The 16,385-nt window shown below is 53.1% G+C and overlaps 2 protein-coding genes across 2 annotated transcripts; both read left to right on the top strand.

Moving 5' to 3' along the window:
* Positions 1-5,585: 5,585 nt before the first annotated feature.
* Positions 5,586-6,874, top strand: Ppp1r27 (protein phosphatase 1 regulatory subunit 27). Its single transcript, XM_005069808.4, has 3 exons — positions 5,586-5,891; positions 5,997-6,147; positions 6,492-6,874. The coding sequence occupies exons 1-3, from the start codon at positions 5,702-5,704 to the stop codon at positions 6,613-6,615; spliced, it is 465 nt and encodes a 154-aa protein (XP_005069865.1). The 5' UTR covers positions 5,586-5,701; the 3' UTR covers positions 6,616-6,874.
* Positions 6,875-7,165: 291 nt separating this feature from the next.
* On the top strand, positions 7,166-14,049 carry Mcrip1 (MAPK regulated corepressor interacting protein 1). Its single transcript, XM_040750182.1, has 5 exons — positions 7,166-7,229; positions 12,127-12,178; positions 12,256-12,374; positions 12,975-13,076; positions 13,212-14,049. The coding sequence occupies exons 2-5, from the start codon at positions 12,171-12,173 to the stop codon at positions 13,274-13,276; spliced, it is 294 nt and encodes a 97-aa protein (XP_040606116.1). The 5' UTR covers positions 7,166-7,229; positions 12,127-12,170; the 3' UTR covers positions 13,277-14,049.
* Positions 14,050-16,385: the final 2,336 nt, after the last annotated feature.

The raw sequence follows: 16,385 nt of genomic DNA, 5'->3' as shown, positions 1-16,385 counted from the left end.
TATGTCTTACATGTTGTGGTACATGCATGCCTGCATACACATATGTCATACACAATAACTTTTTTCCCCAATACAGGGTTTCTCTTTTCTGTGTGTAGCCCTGGCAATCCTGGAACTCACAGAAACCCATCTGTCTCTGCCTCCCAAATGCTGATATTGAAGGACTACATCATTACCACCTGGCCTAACATTTTCTTTTAGGGACTAGAGAGATGTCTCAGCAGTTAAGAGCACTGACTGCTCTTCCAGAGGACTCAGGTTCAATTCCCAGCCCCCACATGGCAGCTCACAACTGCCTGTAACTCCAGTTCCAGTGAAATGGTGTCCTCACACAGACATACATACAGGCAAAATACCAAAGCAAATAAAAAGTTTTTTATTTATTTCATGTGTATGGATATTTTGCCTCCATGTAGTAAGTGTTCCTGGTGCCCGCAAAGGCCAGAAGAGGGCATCAGATCCCCTGGAACTTGAGTTACAGATAATAAGCTGCCATGTGGATGCTAGGAACTAAAGTTGGGTCCTCTGAAAGTTGCAAGTGATGCTGGCAGATGACCTGCCTATAACTCCAGAGTGCTCAAGATTAGAGACAGGCGGGGCTGGAGAGATGGCTCAGAGGTTAAGAGCACTGACTGCTCTTCCAGAGGTCCTGAGTTCAATTCCCAGCAACCACATGGTGGCTCACAACCATCTACAATTCAATCTGGTACATATCTTATTCTGGCATGTAGACAAACTGTATCTGTAATAAATAAATAAATCTTAAAAAAAAAGATTAGAGACAGGCAAGATGGGATTAAAGTCCAGCAGTGCTGCACTACCACACCCAGCCACAATAACTTTTTTTTTTAACAATACAAATGCTTTATTCAATAGTTGCAGGTCACCATGGGCCAAGTGGTGGATATCCAGGATCCAGCAGCAAGTTCAGTGTAATCTCTGAGCCTCTCTGACTCCAATAGTGTGAGCATATCACCTTCTCGAACAGGCCCTTTGACGTTTTGAATAATGGAGCAGCTGGTGTCATCCATAAATTCCACACACACCTGCGTGCACTGTCCCTGCTGTCCTGCCCAGCACTTTGGGTACCCTAGCCAGCTTGATGGGCTGCCCATGCGACTCGTGTCCATGACGGCGGCGGCAATCTGGCCGGAGAGCTTGTTTTGTTTTTTAAGACAGCAGAGTTTCTCTGTAACTTTGAAGGCTCTCCTGGAACTTACTCAGTAGACCAGACTGGCCTCAAACACAGATCTTTCTGCGTCTACTTTCTGAATACTCAGGTTCTCTGCAATAGCAGCAAGAGCTTTTAACGGTTGAGCTGTATGTATCCAGCCTTTGACACACTATGAATACTAGCACTGGAAAGGATGAAGCAGGGGAGTTGGGTCGGAGGCCCTGCCTTAACAAAACAGGCTGGGGATGGTGGTGCCACCTTTAACCCCAGCATTTGGGAGGCAGAGGCAGGAGGATCTCTGACTTTGAGGCACCTATGGTCTATATAGTGAGTTCCAGACATTGTAAGACTGTCTTAAAAAAAAAAAAGAAGGGGGAAAAAGGCTACACGTAGAGGTACATACCTGTAATCTGGCTCTTGAGAAGGGCAAGCAGATTCGTCTTCAGTGAGTCAAGAGCTAGCACGAGCTACATGAAACTTTGCAAACAAATAAGTTTAACTTGAAGACCTAGTTCAAGGAACTAGAGAGATGACTCAGCAGTTTAGAGCTATCTCACTGCTCTTCTAGAGGACCCAGGTTCACTTCCCAAAACCCACATAGCAGCATAAAAATGAATTAAAAAGAAGACTCCGTTCAGAGAAACTAAGACTGGAATTGGTTGTTTTCTCAGGGTCAAAGCTATCTATCACCTGACGTGCAATGGGGGTAGTGACGGTCCTGAGACTGGCTTTCTTAGGCTTCCCCTCTGGTGTGGTTACCTCTGGGAGCACTGCAGTGTCTGAGTCTCAGGGTAGGAGTAGAGGCTTACAGAGCCAAAGGGTAACAGGGCTCAGCATGGTTACGGGGCTCGGACAGTAACGCTGCAAGCTGCCTGAGGTCAGACAGAGCCCATGGCCTTACCTGTATTCTTAGGAGCCCGTGTTTAATGTGTGCATGCACTCACCCTTTCTGAAGATATCCAGAACAAGACATCTTCACATCACCAAGGCCGGCTGCCCTCCTGCTTATTTATAACCATTGTACCACAGCCAACTGAAGGACTTACTGTATGATTATCTCCTGGGTGTGGGGTGTGGTCATCTCCTCCATGGCTACCTCATCCTTCCATAAAAGTTCACACAAGCCCAGGGATGCCCCTATCTGAACAGGCACACAGGACAGGGGAAGAGGACCCTCTGCCACCCCCTCAAGCAGCACCAGGTAGCGATCGTTCTGATGCTGTCCATTCTGACTCAGCAGTTAGGTCAGTCATCCACGTATGTTGCCTTCACTGGCTCTTGGTGACTTTACAGGACTCCAGAAGCTTCAGCAGGGACCTCCTGACACAATGGACCATGATCACTTTAAAATGGGTACAGTCACTTTGGAGTGTGATGGGGGCAGTGTATAAATTCTGTCCCCGAAATGTGCATCAAAGCTCTGGAGCTGACATGTCATTAAGAAAAGACACAGGGCTTCCAGGGAAGGAAAACCAGCAGGGCTGTGGGCAGATAGTTTCCAGTCTCAGCTAAAAAGGTATGCTGTACATCCTGCCCCAGAGAGAGCCCTGAACCACTGCCCAGCTGTGCAGGGACTTGGTCTCTGGATAAGAAAGCTCACACCAGGCAGCCACGGTCACGCGCTCCTGAGAGGAACATGACTCATGGATGTCTTTCCCCTTTTGCAGAGGCAGCTGATGGAGCATTCCAGAGCCAGACTGTGCAGGGCAGCTCCAGGATGCTGTCTAAAACCTCTGTGCCTAGGATTAGTGGATTAGTAAAACAACTGAAGGTTCCAAAGCTACACAGAGAAACCCTGTCTCAAAAAAACAAAAACAAACAAACAAAAAAAACAACCCAAGGCTCTTTGGGGCAGCGGAAGGTTTGGCAGACTGGAATTTCCTAATTCCCCCCCAGGTATCCAGAAGCCAACAGCCTGGAACTTTAAAAAAGTTCTGCCCTAAGGGGTCTTCAGGTTTTGAAGTTTAATCGTAGGCAGATCATTCTGGCATGCCTCTCCTAGATTACCTAACCCTAACAGCCCCCAGGCACTGGGTACATGTCACTGCTGGAGGCATTGTCAGACTTTCTTTTTCTTTCTTTCTTTCTTTCTTTCTTTTTTTTTTTTTTTGGTTTGACTTAATTTAGGCTTGTGTGGTCACCTCTGCTGGCCTTGGACTCACTATGTAGCTCAGACTAGCTTTGGATTCATGGCAAACCGTCTGTCTTAGCCTCCAGAGTGCTACTATGTTACTATGCCAAACTTGTATTGGACTCTTCATTATTGCTACTGATGCTTTTGAAACAGGGTTTGGCTGTCATGCTAGGAAACGCTTTACCCAGAACTGTGTTCCCAGTTCTGACCCTTTCATAAATTGGAATTGGGTATGGTTGATACAAGCCGGTAATCCCAAACGCTCAGGAAGCTCAGGCAAGCAGATTGATTTGTTTTGCTTTGAGACTGGGTTTCCCTGTGTAGCTTCCATCTGTCTTGGAACGCACTCTGTAGACCAAGCTGGCCTAGAACTCACAGAGATCTGCCTGCCTCTGCCTCCCGAGTGCTGGGATTAAAGGTATGCTTGAGAGGTACAAAATGCTGGAGGGTAAACTTGGTGTAATTTTTTTTGAGCCTTGAACTTCTTGCCTCCGTCTCCCAAGTGCTGGAATTACAGAAAGTGTCACCAACCCCAGCTTATTGTGACTCCTGCTGAGACTTCAACTCAGAACACACAATTCCCAGAAATACTGAGAACTGGCTTTGGCGACTAGACTCTGAGTCAAACAGAAACCCCAAACTCAACAACCTTTGCTGTGGGAGAGAAGCATCCGACTACAAACGTCTGTGCTCTAAATGGCCAGGGGCTTCGTGTACCAAATGTGCCCAGACCTTATGTCATTAGCGGCCATTCACTGATGGAAGGAAGGGGTGGATCTGCTGGTCCTCCCTGCTGCTCTGTTGATAGTGCCTTCAGCCTCCGCATTCGTGGTTCATATAACCCCCTGAACTGGGAGTGCAGACAAAACTTTCCACAACACAAGGAAAGACAATGGTCACATCTAAGCGGGGAGGGGCTCTGTCACCCAGCTAACGGGGTGCAGAACGCTTACTAGCTTCCCTACTTGAGGTGAACAAGTCTGAAGGCATGGTACCCGACTCCTCCCAATTGACCAGGAGATAGACCTGAGGCCTGGAGATAGATGCAGGGTCACAGAACCACTCACAGCAGGTTCTGGAGTACTCAAACTCAGTTAACAGCCCCTGAGCACCGAGGGACACGGAAACACCCCTGCCAGGCAGGGAGTTCTCACTCTGGGTCTTGCAGCCAGTGGACCTCGGCTTTACACCTACAGGGTGTGTAGCACGTTGGCTTGATGATGACTGGAAGGCAGCCAGGTGGTGCAAGGCCTGATGATGACCACACGGCCCTTCCTGGATCCCCAGCCTGCCAAGGAGCTGCCCAGCCCCGGGTCTCCCAAGACACCTAGGAAATCTCATCAGTACAGTAGGTTGCGTTTCCCAAATTCATGTCCTAGCTCCCAGGTTTTTGAGTGTGACTGTTTTGGAAATAGGGTCACTGTAAGAATGAATGGATAAGATCACACTGGAGTAGGGTGTACACCCTCAGGACATCTATGGATGGTGTCTTTTTTTTTTGGTTTTTCGAAACAGGGTTTCTCTGTAGTCTCATGCCCCCAAGCCAAGCACCACCTGAGACCTGGGCTGAAGCCGCGGCAAAAGTAAGATAGCTGGCTGAGAGTAAGCAGGAAGCTAATGTATGAGGTCCTTCCCTTTCTCCACCTGTAATGAATGTGCCCTGTTCTCTTTAGGTACAGAGTGAATGCCACCTACAATGTGTGTGTGTGTGTGTGTGTGTGTGTGTGTGTGTGTGTGTGTGTGTGTGTGTGTGTGTGGTGTTGGCCTCAGGACTGGGATCCTAGCCTGGGCAGTAGCAGTTCCCAACAGTATGCTATGCTCTGAAGGCAGTTCTGGGAATCTTTCTGGAGGCTAAGAGAGAGACATGCTGGGAAACGGACAGTGCTGAGGTCTCCTAAACGACAAATGGATGGGCGATCTTCAGATGGGGAGGGGACCAGGCTTCCAGAAGGCAGACAGGTGAGCCATTCTTCAAGCGCACACTCTCTTGATGCCTTTGAGTCCGCATCCACAGCTTTTCTCATGGGCTCTCTCCTAGTCCTTCTCCTGTCCTGTCCTCTACAAGGCACCTTCTAGGTCCAGCTGCGGACAGGGAGTAGTAGCCAGGAAGGATCTGACCCCTTTGGCTGGACATAGCGACAGGTGTGCTGAAAGATGAGCCACTAAACATGATCCTGGGCTCCCGGAGGGGGGGGGGAGCAGCTCGGTTTCAGCCCCTCGCGTCTGCAAGCATGACTGCGCGGCTTTATATAGCCCCGCAAGGCCTATATAAGCTGGAATTGGGGTCCTGTCAAGCCAGAGAGCCTGCACACGGATCGGGTCTGGCTGGCGTACCTCCCACTCCTACCTACTGACGTAGGGTCCCCACAGAGATAGCCACCCCAGTCCCCAGGATGCCCAGCAGAACTGCCCGGTATGCTCGCTACAGCCCCAGACAGCGGCGGCGGAGGCTGTCGGCTGATCGCAGCGTGCGTTTCCCTAATGATGTTCTCTTCTTGGACCACATCCGCCAAGGCGACCTGGAGCAGGTGGGGCGCTTTATCCGGGCTCGGAAAGTCTCCCTGGACACTATCCACCCCTCAGGTGAGAAAGCACTGATGGGCTGGTCCTCTGTCTTTAAGGAGGTAAGGGAAACCCCTATGCAGAGGGCAGCGACAGCTTTGACCCTGGCCCTTCCCACCCTGCCAGGCCTGGCCGCGCTGCACGAAGCGGTCCTCTCTGGAAACCTGGAATGTGTGAAGCTGCTGGTCAAATACGGCGCTGACATTCACCAACGAGATGAGACTGGCTGGACGCCTCTGCATATCGCTTGCAGTGATGGGTACCCTGACATAGCCAGGTGAGGCTGTGGAACACGGTTGGTTGGTTGGTTCAGAGGCTCCCGTCCCAAATCCCTCCGGGCTTCAGTTGGTCTCCAGCAAGTGAGCCCCCAAATATAGCTCCGACGGTGTAGGCAGAAACTCTGGGGGATTCTGGCAGTTTCTACTCGCTTGCAACATTACAGCAAGCTGGAAAATCTGGTCACAGCTTCCAAGGGGGTCAGGTTTCTTCCCCCTCCCTCCCTCCCTCCCTGCGTCCCTTTGCCTGGAAAAACAAACAAACAAGCCGGTGACCCCCAACTTCAAGCCCTCTGTTCCTGAGTGGGCTGGATAGGTTTTTAACCAACAGTTCTTCACACCTCAGGTATCTAATTTCTTTGGGAGCAGACAGAGATGCAGCCAATGATGATGGCCATCTGCCCTCTGACCTTATAGACCCAGACTTCAAGGACTTGGTAGAACTCTTCAAAGGAACCAGCATGGACTGAGCCAGCCAAGCCCTTCGGGGCTTTGTGCCTCCCTGGAGAAGACGGCAAGCTCCTTGCCCCAGGGGCCAGGGTGTGCCCACCATGGAACACGCCAGTGAGGCAGCCAGGCTGTCAGGACTTGTCGTGGGCCACGCCTCCCTTGTACCCATTTCTCTGGCCTGGCTTTTTCTCCAGGTTTTGTCTTTTGTGTGTTGTTTGTTTTTTTATGGTGATACTTTTTACTTTTTCAATAAACACGACTCCCAAGCTGTGATGCTAAGTAGCGCGGTCCGGTGCAAACCCATCGCCACGCACGACGATGGGCTGGGGCTGATGTCGGCGCAAGGCCTGGGGGGTTAGAGCTTCTGGGACCCGGGCCGCCCCTGCCCGGACTGTCCGGCGGTGTCCTTTCTCAGAGATGCCGGGGGCGGGGGGTGGAAAGAAACCCCATTCCTGCGTTTCCGGGACGACCTCGCGCGCCTCCGACCTCGCCGTACCGCCGCCCCCACGCCGTGCGCCGGCGATCACGCGGCCCGCGGCGTTTGCGCCTGCGCGTCGTCGGCGTCGGTGTCGTCACTTCCGGCCGGCCCACTGGAAGCGGCGGCGGCGGCGGCGGCGGCGGCGAGGAGGGCGAGGTGAGGAAGGCGCGGCGCGGGCGGCGCGGTGGGGCGGGGCGCCATGGGCTCCGCGGGACCTTGGCCGCCCCGCCCCGCCCCGCCCCGCCCTGGTGTCGCTGGGTCGCCTGGCCGGCGCTGGGAGAGACCAGGCCGGTGTCGCCGCGGGGTGCGGACGTGGCGGCAGCCTCCAGAGCCTTTCTGGCCGGGCTGCCCGCGGGGGAAACGACGCCCGCAGTTCCGGGGCAGCCTCCGAGGCCTCTTCCTGTTTGCTGGCCCCGCAGGCCTGTCCCTCCCCGAGCCCGCGCCTTGCTGGTTACCTGCCCTGCCCTCGTCCCCTTTGTCCAGGTGCGGTGGGCTGCGCGCAAGCCCGGGGCCTGCCTGCTGTTGTCAGTCCCGCAAGGTGGACGGGATGGTGGCCGGAAGTACCGTGCCCTTGTTGACAAAAGCAGTCTGGTCCTAGGGGGGGCGTCTTAGATAAGGGGATCTTCCCTCTGGATGCCACTGTTGTTTCAGGCAAAGAACAGGATCAGACAAAGGTCCCCGGTGAACTGGGGCCAGCTAGTGGACTTGTGGGTGTGGAGTGTTTAGGGTACACGTGTGTGCACACACACACACTTCCCTGGGATCATCTAGTGGACTTAAGTCCAGACACACACACACACACACACACACACACACACACACAGAGCAGGGCAGCAGGAGAGCCAGGTCCTCCAGAAGGAGGGGGTCTGGGGTCCGGCTAAGGGATGTTGTGGTTTGCTGGTCCAGGGGAGGAAGCAGAGACATTACATTCTAGGTCCGATGAGCTGCACCATCATCTGGAAGCAGGCCAGACCTGTCAACAGCACTGTGCCTCCAGCCTGGCTGGTTAGTCATTAATTAAAAGCCTCAAGATTTGTAAAGGACACAAGGCACAGAAGGAGGGACTAGAAAATTTGAAGCAGGGAGTGGTGGCACATACTTGTAGTCCCAGCACTTTGTGAGGTGGAGTCAGACCTGCCAGAGCTACGTGAGATCTCTTTTTCTAAAAGGGGTGGGGAGAAGAAGGAAGGAAACAAAATAATTGGGTATCAGGAATTCCAAACGAGCAAGAGTGACCAGCCTTTGCACCCTTGGTTCTGGTGGGGGACCACCCCTGTTGCCTCTTTCCTGGGCAGCAAAGTATGACCACCACCCAGCATCATGTCCTTGACATGTTGGATGTGTTTAGAAGAGTTGGCCTGGGTTCTGGATCCCCTGAACCCTGTACTGTCTCCCTGCCTTGCCTTGCAGGTAGTCCCTGAAGGGTTGGGTCCCATAGAAACCGATGGTTCTATATAGAATAAACCCATTCAGTGAGAACTCTCCACGGAATAGAGGACTGAGAAGACTCCCATGGGTGTCACTGGGAAGCAGGCATTTCAGAGAGGAGAGGGACCTGTTGTAGGATACCGGCAGGGATTGAGGCAAGCTCAGGGATAGTTAGCATCTAACACCCTGTACAGTTGCTGTGGCCGTGAAGGCCCTGGGTTGGGTGGGGGCTGGCAGTCATTCAGATCACCTGTGTTAGTGACAGCTGTTTCATCCTCTGGAACAGGATTGTCAGATGATGTCTTTCTTCTTCCTGGCCAGCTGTGATAGGAGTTCCCAGCCCAGGAGATCCTCAGTGGTTCTGAGTCCCTGCATCTCCACCTTGTTTAAGAATGAGCTATCTAGCCAGGCAGTGATGGCACACGCTTTTAATCCCAGCACTCAGGAGGCAGAGGCAGGCAGATCTCAGTTCCAGGTCAGCCTGATCTACAGAGCAAGTTCCAGGACAGACTCCAAAGCTGTGTGTCTGGAAAAACAAACAAACAAAAAAAAGACATCTTCTGTCTCATACCCAGTGTTCGGTAGCATTCCTTTTGTGATTAGTTTCCACTGGGAACATGCAGTATGGCTCTGTCGTGTCCATTATGTTTGCTGAGGAGCTGCAGGCCCCTCATTTGAGGTACAGACTTCATATGGCTGTGCTTTAATCTTCATCAGAGCAGGAGGACCTAGTAACTCCCTGGTGCCCACTTCACTTTCCTGAGGGAGTCTAAGCCCTTGTCTGGAGGCCACCGAGGGGATGGAGGACCTCTATCCTGTGTACTTCTGCCCTGGGGGCCCTGGACAGAAGATCAGGGAGTAGAAAATGTTTCTGGTTCTGTTAGATCTTTTAAAGGCAGCTGTAGAGAAACTGAAGGGAGAAAAAAGACTTGGTCTGAGCTTAGGTGGGACCATGTTTATTCACGGAGAGGGCTTTGTCACCCTGGTGTGTGGAGGAGGATTGGGATGTGGCCCCCTATGGGGCAGAGATGACATTGTCTGCAAGGGAAGCCGGCAAGTGTAGCCTTTTGGCAGGAAACAAGTTTATAGCTGACTCTTGGGGCTGCAGTATAGTAGCTGGTGACACGGGAGAAACACACGGACCAAGAACTTTATGGCAACATACATACAGCTCAAGGGGTTCCCACTGGGGAGTGGCGAGAAGTGTCAGAACGCTATACTGCCAACCGTGTCTGCAGTGGAGCTGCAGGAAGCAGGGACAAGGTATGCCAGTCAGAGGAGGGCAGGGCCATAGGTGATATGTTAGTGGAGTCCTTGGCCCAGGGATCTGTCACTGAGGGTCATCAGATCTGAGATACCATCATTGTTAGTTGTGTCTTATTTTATGAGTGGATCCTGGTAGCACAGGCTCGTAACCTAGCTACTGAGAAGGCCGATGCAGGAGGATTGCAAGTCCAAGGCCTGCTTAGTCAACAGTAAGTTCAAAGAACCTGGGTAGCTTAGACCCTGTCTCAAAAGTAAAGAAGGAAGAGGTTACGCTTCAGGTAGCGTGTTTGCCTAGCATGCACAAGGCCCTAGATTTATAGGAAAAATATGCTGGTAGACTTTGATGTTTGGTATTATTGGAACAACAAATTTCAAAGATACAGGGAAAGGTCTTATGGAGTTGTGCCAGGCATAGTTTATACCTGTAATCCCAGCACTTGGGGGGTGAAAACAGGAGAACCATGAGTTCATGGCTGGCCTTGGCTACACAGTGACTTTGAGGTCAGCTTGGGCTTCCTAGTGTAAACCAAACAGCAAAAAGACCCAAAAATTATTGTGGTGTTAATGGAATGAGGTCTGTGTGGCTAGGGTATTGTGGAGACACTTGTAGCAGAAAGAGAGAAGAAAAGCCGGGCAAGAAAGAATTGGGTGTGGAGCTTGAGGTGGCTTGGCGTGGCCTCTGTCCTTGCTATGGTCCTGGTGGGAACCTCATGGTATAGAGGCCTGGGTACCACATAGATTCGTGCTCACTTGAAATGGTGCCCCCTTGTGTGGATAGCCTTTGTTAGACCACCTCCCCCTTTACCTGGCCTGCTGACCAATAGTCTGATCTCAGCAGCCTCTCTGCAGTGTGGCAAGGTTTTTTTCAATAATTGAGTTTTTTAAAAAATTATTTATTTATTTATTTATTATTTATTACATATACAGTGCTCTGCCTACATCCCAGAAGAGGGCATCGGATTGAATTGTAGATGGTTGTGAGCCACCATGTGGTTGCTGAGAATTGAACTCTGGACCTCTAGAAGAGCAGTCAGTGCTCTTAACCTCTGAGCCATCTCTCCAGCCCCGTGGCAAGGTTTTTAGACACCCTCGGCACTCCTGCAGGCTCTGCCATTCTTAGCCCACTGTACCTGTCTTGGTCTTAGACCCCAGCGTGCTCAACCTTTTTAGAGACTCTGCTCATTTGGTGTCATGCTACTACTTCATTCCTTGCCAGTAAACATGCTCAGGTTTCTCCCCGCTTCACCAAACATAAAGCCTGCTGCCAGCTGGGCTGGTGCCAGCACGGGCACCCAGGCAGAGGGCATTCATTGGAGGATGTGACCACCAGAGCCTCAGGCTACTTGGGCAGGAGAGGCACCGGAGAATGGTGGCCTAGGGGACAGGCACTGCCAAGCAGCAGGGAATCCTGGACAGAAAAGGCTACCTACAAGGGCAGAAGGCAGCTATGATCCTGGAAGCTAAGGCAGGGGTTGGCCCCTGAGCACCACCTGGCCTGTAACTGGGGCTTCCCCAATCATCATACCGCAGAGGGCTTCTCTTGTGCTTTGATGTGCTGGGCTGGCAGTTTTGGGAAAGACTGAGAAGAGAGATTGGGCTAGGAGCCAGGTTTGGGAAGAGGCACAGGGTTCTAGAGCTCTTATAGGAGCTAGCTTGATACCACCGAGGTGTTCACCTGTCTGAATGGTTAATGATGGATCACTGACCATAGAAGAGCCTTTGGGAAAGCCTGCTGTGGCATGCTTGGGACTGTCCCCTTTGTGTTCAGCATCTGGGTTGCCCCATCTGGACTAAGGCCAGGCTTAGGACTAACCTTGTATGACTGGTTTCCTCGTATTGGGCTGTGTGTCCTCTGCTGGTTAATTACAAGATTCTGACCCTAAACATAGACACCCCACCCACTCAGGGCAGCAAAAATCCTCTGGCATGAAAACAGGCTGCACTCCAGGGTTCTGGTCACTGGTCAGGTCAGCCTGGCTGCTTCCTCAAGGGATACCTTCCTCCTGGTTCTCTAGTGTCCTGGGGCCATTTGTCAAATGTCACTGAGCTCAGGATGGCTGGTTTTGTCACCCTGGGTTCCTGTGGGCAGTGAGGAGGCTGAGTCTTGGCGTTGCAGAGCACACACTGAGGCCGATCTGGCTGACTGGACCAGTGTTCGGCCTGCCTGTGCCCTTTGTGCCTCACCTTTGTGCCTCACTGACACCAGCACTTCCATAGGTGTTCAGGATCGTTGGAGCTCACGGGCCACTCAAGTCTTGGGCCCACCCTAAGGGTCCCCAGTGGACTCAGGGCCACATAGTGGATCCCTTTTCTGCTGGAAGGGTGACATATCCAGTGCCTTGGGATTTCTGTTTCATAGGCCGTGGGATCCAGCAGCCAGGCGCCAGGACCAGACACCCAGCAATGACCAGGTGGGTCTTAGGTGTGTGTGGGAGCTGGGACCCCATCGGTCCTAGTAATCCCTTCTCACACATGGGGCTTTCCTCAGCTCTCCAGTCTCCAGAGTCGTCTACAACGGCAAGAGGAACAGCAGCCCCCGCTCTCCCACCAACAGCAGTGAGATCTTCACACCGGCACATGAAGAGAATGTACGCTTCATTTATGAAGGTTGGTGCGTTTGTGTCTGTGCTCCGCCTCTGCTGCCTGCTGTAGGTGAATACCTGCCCCCTTCTTACTCTGTCTGGGTCCCAGACAGTAGTCCTTCAGTGAAGAGGGCACTGTGCTCCAGTGGCCTTAAACTCTGGGACCAGCAAGACTGGTGACAGGGACATGTGATGACAGCTCAGGAAGTGGGGAGTGGGTGGAGCCCTAGAAGAGGCAGTATCTTGGAGTCAGTCCTCATGCCTAGAGACTGCCTCGGGAGAGAAAGTAGCTGTGAGCACAGTGTCCCTCAGGAGGACAGAGGTGGTGTGGTTGGAATTGGAACAAACGTACCGAGAGGTAGGGTGAGTAGAGGTGGGGATGGCGGGGCCTCTGAGGTGTATGCGGCCCTCTGCAGCTTGGTGAGGCCATCGCACAGAGGGCACCGGCCGGCCTGCCTGCCCGCGGGAGGAGCTGTTGAAGAGGGAAGGCAGGCAGACGGGTGGAAGCAGGGGTGGACGCTGCTGGAGGGAAGGAAGGCCTTCGTGGTGCCGCGTCAGGGCAGACCTGTAGATGCTCTGCTGTCTGAACACTGCTGGGCTCTGAACCTCTGTCCTCTTGTTGCAGCCTGGCAGGGTGTTGAGCGAGACCTGCGTAGCCAGCTGTCTGGTGGCGAGCGGGGCCTAGTGGAGGAGTATGTGGAGAAGGTTCCCAACCCCAGCCTCAAGAGTGAGTAGGGCAGACCTGGAGGAGTGGGAGGGAGGCCCCTGCTTCCTGCCTGTACTGTTGTCCTTTCCAAGGCACTTGGGTTTGGGAGCCTCCAGCAGTGGTGACTGGGTGACCAACCAGACTGTCCCCTGACAGCCTTCAAGCCCATCGACCTGAGTGACCTGAAGCGCCGGAACACGCAGGATGCCAAGAAGTCCTAGAGTGCCTGGCGCCCCTCCCCTGGCCTCCAGAAGATCAGGGTGCACTTGGTGTTGGTTTCCTCTGCTCCTGGGCGGGGGGAGGAGAGTGTGCTCTAGTGGGCCACCATCCCCAGAGCCAGCAGGGTTGATGACCAAGGCCCCTCCTTTCCTCTCCAGGGTCTCAAGTTGCCCCCGTCACTGGGGGAGCAGGGGTCTGGCCATGTTAGCTCCTGTCCTTCTCCCCTGGCCAGCTGCATCTTGGGTAGCAGCTGGCCCTGCCCACCCAACCCTCTCTGCTGTTACCTGCCATGCCTCTCCTCTCTCCTTCCTGGCTACTCAAGGTCAGAAAGGAAAAAAGGGACCTCTGTTGGAACCTTGAATGACCAGAAATGAGGACATGTGCAGTCCCACCTGCATCCAGTGTGGGTGTCTCCATGGAGACTTGCTGTTCTTCTGGCCTGGACATTTGGGGCGCTCCCCCACCCCCACTGTCCCCTTGCCCCTTTCTTGCGTCAGTTTCAGAGTGGAAGCAGCTCTGAGCCTAGGACAGTTCTGGCTCCCTGAAGGGGCCTCAGCAACCAGGCCTGGTCCCCTGGCACTGTAGCCCTGTGGTCACAGCAGTGCCCTTGAGCAGGGCACGAAGGCCGGCCGTGAAGGAGTGGTGCTGCCGGGCCTGTCCTGGCTTCCTGGGGTGTACTGGGAGGATCACCACGGCCCCCTTTCTTGTGCCCTCTTGAATCCAAGTGTCTGTGCTGGAGACCGAGGGTCTGTGAATAAAGGCGGGTGGCACTGGATGTGGCCTCTTGGCTGTCTGTCAGGCCCCACTCTGAAGCTCACACGGCTGCACAGGCCTGGAGACTCAGGCCCAGTGAGCCCTGCCGGTCTGTGAGCCCCTGGACCCCAGAGCAGTCTGGTGAGTGGTGAAACCAGACCCTCGTGTTTTCCAGGGTGCCGTTCCTCATGTGGCACCCCTTGGCCACCTTGAACTCCCTGCTGGCTTGGTCTATGGACTCTGAGGAGCATTGGCTCCTTGACTGTCCAGGGGCAGCTGCTGGGCCCAGGAGAGACCTGCTTGCATTTGACCTTCAGTTGTGGAAACAGCCCTGGAACTCTCCCACTCCTGAGAAGATGCCAAAGTGGGATTTATTTCAGGACCATGCTTTCCCAGAAGAGTATCCAGGGCTCAAGTGGCCCCCAGAGGCGTCTCCTGCGTGTGAGCTGAGCAAGACAAGTCTCCTCAGGGAGGTGCAGGCAATACAGGGCAGCGAGAAAACTGTTTGAGGTGCCAAGCCATCCCCCATGACTTGGCATTGTCAGTTCCCTGGGGCATGCTGGGCTGTTTGAAGAGGCTCAGTGTCCCAGGCTGTGGGTTACCCAATCTGCTTCCGATTGATTGTCAGGACTGGAAGGGGTGTGGGCCGCTCAGGGGACACCAGGACAAGGTGGGTGGGCACACAACCCAGGAGACCAGCGTGTCCACTGAGGGATCAGGCAACATCCTAACCTGAGGTCATTTCTGCCTCCTAGTGGTGTTGATTTCATCCCAGCTATGCCAGAGCATTTCCAGGGGTTTCCCAGCCTTTCCTGGAGGAGTAGTGGGCTTGGACTCTGGCTGGGCTGGTGACACACATGACCTTCAGCAAAGTTGTCATATCCCAACCTCTTAAAGTGATTAGCACTTGGTTCCTGTGTGGTTTCCCAGGCTAAGTACCAGCTGCCACCATTAATCACTCCTGGATTCACGTGACAAGGTTAGCCCAATACGGTGAGCTCAGTGCCAGGCAACACTGTATGTACCTAAATGCCCCTGCATGTATCAAAGCCATATAGTTGGGCCTCCTAACAACTGGGTCAGCCCTGTATTGGACTGTGGGTTCTGCCTTCTTCACCTGTGACCCCAGCCACCTAGGCCTGTGTGCTTTGCCTCTCAGTTCCCCGGGAGTCCCTTGCCTTAGCTTATAACACTGGGGCGGGCTGTAAGGGGACATCCCAGTACCCATGCCCTCTGCATGGAGCCTCATGTGCTGGATGACCCCAGGCTTACTCAGGTCAAAAAGTGAGCAGGGGTGGGGAAAATGGGGTTCGGTAGATGGGGCTAACCTGCTTCAAGGACTCAGGGAGGTATGCCCATTGTTCCCTGGCCCCCAACCCTACAACAGGCCCATCTTCCTTCCCTGCCCAGGGCTACCACCGCCTACACAGAGTTCACCATACAGGTTGAGAACTTGTTTTGTTTTTCGAGACAGGATTTCTCTGTAATGTTTTGGAGGCTGTCCTGGAACTTGCTCTGTAGACCAGGTTGGCCTTGAACTCACAGAGATCCACCTGCCTCTGCCTCCCAAGTGCTGGGACTAAAGGCGTGTGCCACCACCACCCGGCTCAGGTTGAGAACTTTGATGAGGCCTTTGCATCTATCCCCTGAGGAGAGGGATAGGATCAGGGTGTAGATACCTGAAGCTGGTCTCTGCAGGCCATCCTGAAGCTGATGTCACCACTAAGTGACACTTGCAACCCTTAGCCATCCAGAGGGCTACCAGGCCTGCTTGCTAGTGAGCCAGAGGATACAAGCGCCTTCGTGGGTCAGTGTGCCCTCTCTGCCTGTGCTGTTTACAACGGCAAAACTATATGCATCACCATGTGCTTCCAGCCAGGAATGACAATAAAATTACAAACAAAAACAGCCTCCCATATTCTAAGCTAAAGGTGTATCCTTGAATTTTTTTTGTTTTGTTTTGTTTTTTGAGACAGGGTTTCTCTGTATTCTGGAGGCTGTCCTGGAACTCGCTTGGTGGACAAGGCTGACCTCGAACTCACAGAGATCCGCCTGCCTCTGCCTCCCGAGTGCTGGGATTAAAGGCATGCACCACCAAAGCCCCGGCTTATCCTTGAGTTTTCATTTATTGGGTTTCCCACTTTCTGCTATACCCCTAATACAAGATGGTCTTTTAGATTTTATTTATTTATTCATCTATTTATTGATTGATTTGGTTTTTCGAGACAGGATTTCTCTGTGTAGCTCTGGCTATCCCGGAACTCATTATGTCACTATGTAGACCACCTGGCCTTAGAGTCACAGAGCTCCACCTGTACTCCTGGTGCTGAGACTAAAGGTGTGTGCCTCTAATGTGAG

The sequence above is a fragment of the Mesocricetus auratus genome, unplaced genomic scaffold (assembly GCF_017639785.1).
Source record: "Mesocricetus auratus isolate SY011 unplaced genomic scaffold, BCM_Maur_2.0 Super-Scaffold_100007, whole genome shotgun sequence".
Classification (NCBI taxonomy): Eukaryota; Metazoa; Chordata; class Mammalia; order Rodentia; family Cricetidae; genus Mesocricetus; species Mesocricetus auratus.
Note: the sequence above shows the minus strand (reverse complement) of the source record. Positions and strands in the feature narration are given on the sequence as shown.

What these genes read in the sequence shown, in the direction of transcription:
- Mcrip1 (XM_040750182.1), top strand. An exon ending in TGTACGCTTCATTTATGAAG is followed by an intron (nt 12,375 to 12,974) that starts GTTGGTGCGTTT and finishes CTCTTGTTGCAG; the next exon opens with CCTGGCAGGGTGTTGAGCGA. An exon ending in TCCCAACCCCAGCCTCAAGA is followed by an intron (nt 13,077 to 13,211) that starts GTGAGTAGGGCA and finishes GTCCCCTGACAG; the next exon opens with CCTTCAAGCCCATCGACCTG.
- Ppp1r27 (XM_005069808.4), top strand. Translation starts at nt 5,702, where the DNA reads ATGCCCAGCAGAACTGCCCGGTATGCTCGCTACAGCCCCAGACAGCGG. An exon ending in GGACACTATCCACCCCTCAG is followed by an intron (nt 5,892 to 5,996) that starts GTGAGAAAGCAC and finishes CCACCCTGCCAG; the next exon opens with GCCTGGCCGCGCTGCACGAA. An exon ending in GGGTACCCTGACATAGCCAG is followed by an intron (nt 6,148 to 6,491) that starts GTGAGGCTGTGG and finishes TTCACACCTCAG; the next exon opens with GTATCTAATTTCTTTGGGAG.